The sequence below is a fragment of the Nothoprocta perdicaria genome, unplaced genomic scaffold (genome assembly GCF_003342845.1).
Source record: "Nothoprocta perdicaria isolate Ctin4 unplaced genomic scaffold, notPer1 scaffold_410, whole genome shotgun sequence".
Lineage (NCBI taxonomy): Eukaryota > Metazoa > Chordata > Aves > Tinamiformes > Tinamidae > Nothoprocta > Nothoprocta perdicaria.
This window is the reverse complement of record NW_020455656.1, coordinates 49,582-56,769: the sequence shown is the minus strand read 5'-3', so window position 1 is coordinate 56,769 and position 7,188 is coordinate 49,582. Positions and strand designations below refer to the sequence as shown.

Genomic DNA, 7,188 nt, shown 5'->3' with positions numbered 1-7,188 from the left:
TTTTTTTTTTCCTCTTGCTTGGTGGTCATTTTCTGACCTATGACAAAAAGTAAAATCTCTCCAATCCTGTGATGTGTTTACAGTATAGTCGTGGCGGCTGTTAGTGACAACTTTTCCAAAGCTATCTAGTTATCTAGTCATCACTTCTGTGCTGGTAACAGTGATGAAATACAGACAGCTGGTGAGATACTTCCTGCAGGGTCTCAGCACCTCCAGTGTCCTCAGGGCTTGCTGCTTCAGTCCTGGTTTAGCCAGTTTCCTTGGTTCCAGAGCCCCAGGAAGGGCTCTGTAATTCCCAGTACTTCCTGTTTTCAAAATCTGCTCAAAAACTTTTGCTACTCTTTGCTGCTACCATGTCAGAACAGTTTTTAATGAGAGATTGTGTCTTCTGCTGAGTACTCGATTGCTTCATTCCCAAATTCTTTCCATGTTTTGGGGTGTGACTTAGCTAGGCCCAGTGACTCATTGCTCCTTAATGCAGCAGCTCATCAGAGCACCCTGGACTACAGCAGTTCTTCATTGCAACTACCTGGAATAAGAAGTCTGTCCAGGAGAAGGACCTTCCAGACATCTCATGTGCTATGGGTGGATAAATACCCAATTTAACTTCCCAGAAGTGTCTTATCTCTCCTTGCTGCTCCCTTCATTCCACAGCATCCCAGCACCACACCAACTCTTTCACAGGCCTCTGAGTTTTTTAGCATTTCAGGAATTTGCAATTTGCTTTTCTCTTTGGTCAGTTCGTCTCATAGGCCTCCCACTTCCCATTGTCCATGTCCTCTCCAAATAGAGCACTCCTTATCACAGCAAATATGTGCAATAATCGTGCCCTGTGGCATGGGATTAGAGCAGACGACCCTTCCCTTCTATCCGTATGTCATTCCTTGTGGATGTTTGTCCAACCAATTTTTGAAGGTCTCCAGTGCTTTGCTGTCTTACACAGATAAAGCTTTCTGATATCTCATTTGAGTCTTCCTAGCAGCTGTTCAAGTCTATTATAACTTTTCCTACTCTCTGTGAACAGGATCAGTTTATCCTCCCTTTTTGCAGTTGCATTTTACATATTAGAAAACTATTGTTTTCAAACAGCTGTCTTTAGTCTGCTGTACTAAATCACAGTTTCTTCACTCTTTGCTTATAGGCAGAGTTTCTAAATCACTGCTCTTTCTTGGTTGTCTTTTTCAGGCTTTCTCCAATTGCCCCACATATTTTTGGAAATGCAGGGTCCAAAACTGGACAGGTCATTCCACCCAAAGGCCTGTGCAGAGCCAGCCAGTCATCCAGAAGGTTTATTCATATACCCAAGGCTGAGGTTTGCCCTTCGCAGAATGAAACTTAAATTTGTGTCCATCTTGTGCTCCCCTTTAGTCTCAGATCCTCGTCTGCAGGATAGCTGCATGACCATGACCAGTTAGTCATTGTCATATTTCTTCTGTTCATCTGTCTTGCCACCTCTCCATTGTCTGCACTGGTCTGTGTGGTTCTGCCCACTATTCTCTTGGGCCATTCCTTCCCCAGGTCAAGATCATTTGAATTTTAAACTTGACCAAAAGCCAGGCTGCTTGAAGTCTTTCTCCTCTGCAGGTCTGACACAAGCCATTGTCAAAGTCAAGCTTAAAACGTTGACTTTTTTAAGAGCCACAGCAGATCTCTTTGCTACTCCATCTGCAGCATCCTCCCAGTTTGACTGAGAACCATTGGATAACTATTTTCTCAGGACTTATTTTTTGATGAATTTTTCATCCATCTTTCCGAGAGTTTGCAGTACTTTGCTCAAATTTAGCTTCCTTAGATTTTTAAGAGGACACTATGTGAAATGGTCAAAAGCAGGGAGATGAACTGTGCTCAGGCTCAAAAAAGAATTTTTGATACGAAATGTTGTAGAATTTGAACCAGAACCAAATCAGAACATCACTCAAAGTTAAGCTGAAATAGAACAAAAAGAAAAGAGTTGCAAAGCCTCAGTGGAAAACTTTGCTAAAGCAAGATGTTATGTATACTGCTCTTTCCCTGCCCATAAAGATGTTTTGTTGCAGAGGAAAAGGAAAAGCTTCAGGGGATTGGCTCCCCTTTCTGAAGGCTGTGTATTTGGTTGTGATTATTCAAAGCCATATCTATTTAGACTTTTTTTTCCCCCTCTTGTCTTCCAAAGTTCTTTCTTAAATAGAGGGCTTTCAATGACTTGCGTGCCTAATGGGATGTGCATAGACAACATCCATGCAGTCCATGTTCAATTGACTTTAAAACCAGCCATGAAGAAGCTGGAAAGTTAAACTCCTGCTTTGCATAAGTATAATATCATTGTGCTATTATTTAGTCTTCCATATCTTCTGGAATCCAGTAGTGATTGATCTTATCTTGATGTACCAGCTTCTGTGTGTTACTTAGGCATGAGCTGAAAATAATCACCTTAGTGGTGCAGTAGAGTTGACGATTTCAAAAAACAATCAAGAAATGCCGCTTGTCCCCAGAGATAAACATTGAACATGTTTATATATAAACAGTAGAAATCATCAGCAGACACATTGCTTCTTTGGCCTTTTCTCAGGCTCATTGGTGAGCTACCATTATGCCACCCATTATGGCACCAGCATTATGGCACCCATGCCACACGGGTCAGGTGCTAAAGACTTAGCTCTGTATCATTTCTCTTGTGTCCCGTCTTGTTTTCTGCTGGTAGCACCCTAGACTCTGCAGAGCTGTTTACGGTCACCACAGGCTTCTCATTTTGAACCTTGACCATTACGACAGGATTTAAAGCCAGCGAGCCCCAGGCAGAGGCTTTGTGGAGGGAGATTCCCAAGGAGCTTTCCTCTGCCATTCTCCTTTTAGCACTGCCCAGGGGCTCTGGCTGATCTGCCTTCAGCCTAAAGTCCCAGATGCTTGGCCTTGCTTGCATGCAGATGAAATCTGCAAGTGCATTGTAGCTGTTCTCAGCCCAAACCAGAGGCTTGCCACATCTCCAAGGCTGCACATGTGCTGCCTGCCTGGACTGCAGTACAGGTATCGCCCCAGCAGATGGAGGGGAGCTATGTACAAACGTGTACAAACGTGTCTGAGCTGAAGTGATAGCCCTATGTCCATTCTTCCTTCATATCAGAGCTGTGCCAGTCCCTGGGAATACCACCAGGCAATTTTTGTTATGTTCCCATAATCAGAAAATCTGGGTACTCCTGTCTTTCTTTTCTGGCAGGAATTTACAATCCCCTGGCTTTGCTCGCAGCTCTGTATGAAGCACGGAGATCACTGGAATCATTACTTGTGATCTAACACTTCTATTCAGCCTTCATTTGACAAGTCCATCACCAGCAAAACCAACTGGCTTTGCTTAGGCTCACAGGATTGAAAATTCTCAGCTCAAGAGAAGCAGCGAGTCCTATTGTTGCCACTAGCAGTAGCTCACCTCTCTAGCTGTCAAGCATACATTTAACTTCTTCCTTTGACATTCTACTTGTGCTGTCAGGTGTTGGACTGCTGCAATTTTGCTGTCACTTCTGTTCTAGCATACACAATAGTTTCACTTTGCTCTATGCTATGGTACCACACAGATTTTTCCTAATGAGCTTTTTTTTTCTTGCAGTTCACTTCAGCTCCTCTTGTACCAGTGGGTAGGTCCTTTCTGGCCAAGACAGAGCCCTGCTCTTTTATTGAGCCTCCTTCTCCCTCCTCCACAGATTATTACCCAGCTATTCCTTCTGCCATCTCTCATAAGCTGATGGGCAAGTTCTTGCTGTTGAACCAGAAATGCTTCAGAGAAAGCAAGAGGAGAAAGCTTCCGAGTTCGCCCTCTTAAATCTTCAGAAGAGATTAGCAGCACAAACCCTTTCCTTTCCAGGAGGACCAGGGTGACCCAGTTGCCAGCTGACCACATGGCCTCTCACAGCCTCCTGTTTGTGTGCTGGGGGGTGCATTCCTTGTGGCTGGCTGTACTGACTGTGTTCTGATACCTCCTTGCTAGGTGCTGGCGCTCTGTTTCGTTCTGATCCTGGGATCCATGATGCCCTGTCTCCCTGAGTTCTCCTCAGCATCACAGACAGTGAAAGCAACACCAGCACCAGACATTTACACAACTAGTAAGAGTGAGTCTAACATAGCACCTCCCATTAATCCTCTGAAAGCATTTCCGACTCTTCTCCTGACACACAGTGTTCATGGGGAGCATCTTCCCCTCAGCACCAGCCCTGTCTGCTGGGGACCTGGCAGGGGGAGGTTCCTGGCCTCTTGGTATGAGTCCTGATAGCAGCAACTTGTCTGGACTTATTTTCATTCTCTCCTAGTCATTGTCCCAAAACATGACAGATACTAATAGATAGACCATAAAGGAAAATTCCCAGAGTAGACTGTCTTCTGGAGAGCATGTGTGTCCAGGGGAGCGTTTGCCTCACAAAACTGGGGGGAAGTGGGGTATCCATCCAGTAGAGCAGACTTGCTGCACAGTCACACGTGGACTAGGCTGTAGCTGGGTGAGCATGTGCTAACCACCACCATGACCCACACCCTGTGCATGAGCCCTTGTCCTTGCTGTTAACCCACACTCTCCTTGTTTCCAGTTCAGTCGCGGAGCCTCCTGTTCTATGATGAGGGTGCTGGCTCCTTAGAAGAGAGCTATAGCTCCTTCCTAACCATAGACCATCCTGAGGGGTGGGAGGCTGAAAAAGGGCAGTCTGAAGAGCGAAGGCCTCATCTGGCCAGAACACACGAGACAAGCAAATATCTAAGCAAATCCCAGCTGGAGGGTCCTGACCAGAACCAAACTGACCCAATTCTCACTCACCTCAAAGAGCAATTCCATGAGAGGTAAGCAGGTGGGGGACACCCTCAGCACCCCATACCACATCGTGATACCTGGGAGAGACCACCAGACATGTCCCTTGTGCTCAAAACTAGAGACAGCTGAGCTGCTTGAGGCAGGCAGCTAGTTAATAGCTGGAGGAGGCCACTGCTGGCTGCGGGTATAAGAGCAAGTTTGTTTCCCAGAGCAAAAGTCTGGGACTTCATAAAGTGATGTCTCTCTGGTACAGAGCTGAGAACTAGGTGACTCAGGTGGTCTCAGGTTTGCTGGTCATTCACTGCCCTGAAAAAGGGCTCCATCCTGATCCGATGGGCACCAGCTGGGCACAATGGCAGGGAATATGCTCGGGGGGGTTTAGTCAACTTTTACTGATGCCGCGTCTTTTTTTTTTTTTTTTTCCAGGGAGACAAGCTCCAGTGAGACAGCTGAATATTTGTAGCAGCTGCTGGACCTCAAGGCCTCATCTGTCTGACTGCAGGATTCCCTCCTCATCGAGCAACCGAGGGAACTTGGCAGGAGAGGACGCTGCATTCAGACCCTCCTAAACTGGCCTTGGGTTCAGCTCCTCCTCTTCCCCATGGCCTCCTTAGTACTAATCTCTCTTGAGAGGAGTTGTGGGATTGCCAGAACTAGCAATAAAAGACTGGCAAAGTCCTGAGACACCCCTTCCTCCTGGCCTTGTCTCTGGCTTGAAGGAGCGCTACCCTATGGGTGTGGGCTCATCCTGGAGTGGAAGGAGGTGAGAGGGAAGCCCCCAGACTATTCAGCACATTCCCAAAGCCCCCAAACCAAGGAGACTGTCCACAGGCATGTTCCCTTGGTTACATCAGATGCACCTGAAGGAGAGAGAGTGAGTGCTGGGTTTACTACCGTGGGTGATGCCAGGGGTAGGAGAGAGGACTCTGGAGAGTTTGAACTCATTCCTTCCCCTCCATCTGTTAATATGCTCATGCCTCCATTGAGAGAAAACCTAGATCCTATTGCTCTAGTTTGCTCATGATGGATGTGCCTACATAACATCCACACCAACTATCTGAAAAGATCTGCACACAAACGGAGTGGGGGAGACAGATCCCAGACTCAGATAAACCACCATGAAAATTAACAGGCAGCTTCTGGGCAACCAGAGCTCTCTGAAATAGAGAACAATTTCCTCCCACAACCCACTTCTTCCCTTCCTCAGCACCCTTGCTGCACTAGGGTGATATTTCCCTTTCTGTCCCCAGCTTGGGCCCTACAGTGCAGTGCTAACCAAATCAGTGGCCTTCCTACTGTCCATTCTGCAGCCTGGCCTCTCTGTGTGGGAGAAACCTGCTTCTGTAACCAGCTCCCCTGCCAGCTCTGTATTCTCAATTATACATCAGAGCAAACAGGGCCTCTTTAGGAACCACCAAGAAGAGCTCTGCAGCTCTTGGAGGGCTGTCACTGGGAGCCATCATCCACCTCACACCCTCTGTGCATGTAGCAGTTCTGTGAAAGCCACTGAGGACATGCGGGCAGCTCGGGTGACAGGTGCTTCTGTCAGAAAAGAGGTGCAGTTGGCTAGTCACCAAATACTGTTTTAGGCCTTTTAAGTGCTGGCACCAAATGTTCCAGCCTCTTGCTGTACCACCCTTCAGGCCAGACTTGTTGAGTGCAGTGCTGAAACAAACTCATCTCAAGCCAATAGCATCCCCCTTCAGCACCCGGTCACCCATTTCTACCCCTTCTCCCTGCTGAAAGATTCAAGCGTCCCTTGACTCCTGTTTCCTTGATTGCCTTATGCTGGAAGGACAAGGTGGGACACAAGCACCTGAGATCACGGACGTGCCTTTTGCCCCATGTTTGTAGGTGGCAGGTCTCACAGCAGACTCCCCTTTGCCTGGTTTCTCCTGAAACACCCTGCGCTCCACCCACATCACCACAGCTGCTCCGCCAGGCCTGCTCTCCCCTCAGGCCTGGAGAGAGGAGGGCTCCCTGGGCAGGCAGCGTGGGGTGGCTCTCACACAGGGACAGCCACAACAAGAGCCTTCAGAGCTCTTTTCTCTCTTCGAAAAATGTTTTTGCCCCCCTGAAGCCGTTTGGGACAAATTTGGGCACATCTAACCGAAACCATAAATGGCTAAATAAATAAATAAATAAATAAAACCGAAACCAGAAAAACCATGGCCAGTGGGGTGGGAACGAGTGAGGCCTTCAGCACAGCTCTGCTCTCTCAAGGTTCCCACAGATCCACTGGTCACCAGATAGCACTACGTTCCCTATCTTCTTCCTCCCTCCCAGCACCAAGAACCACTGTGGGGCCCAAGCGCAGCCTCCTCCACCCCGGCACTTCCACGGAGCATGACCCATGCCTCCCGCTCACGCCGTTGTACAGAGACCAAGAGCAGAACTCATTTGTACATAGTGAACCTTAT

General features: G+C 47.6%; 1 protein-coding gene across 1 annotated transcript in view; it reads left to right on the top strand.

Annotated features, from left to right (window-relative positions):
- Positions 1-6,721, top strand: part of CREB3L1 (cAMP responsive element binding protein 3 like 1) — a 46,171-nt gene extending 39,450 nt beyond the window's left edge. The window contains exons 10-12 of the mRNA XM_026045851.1: positions 3,959-4,079; positions 4,551-4,797; positions 5,195-6,721. Of these exons, the coding sequence (XP_025901636.1) occupies positions 3,959-4,079; positions 4,551-4,797; positions 5,195-5,231 (405 nt within the window). The 3' untranslated portion in view covers positions 5,232-6,721. The remainder of the gene's footprint in view (positions 1-3,958; positions 4,080-4,550; positions 4,798-5,194) is intronic.
- The last annotated feature ends 467 nt before the right edge of the window (positions 6,722-7,188 follow it).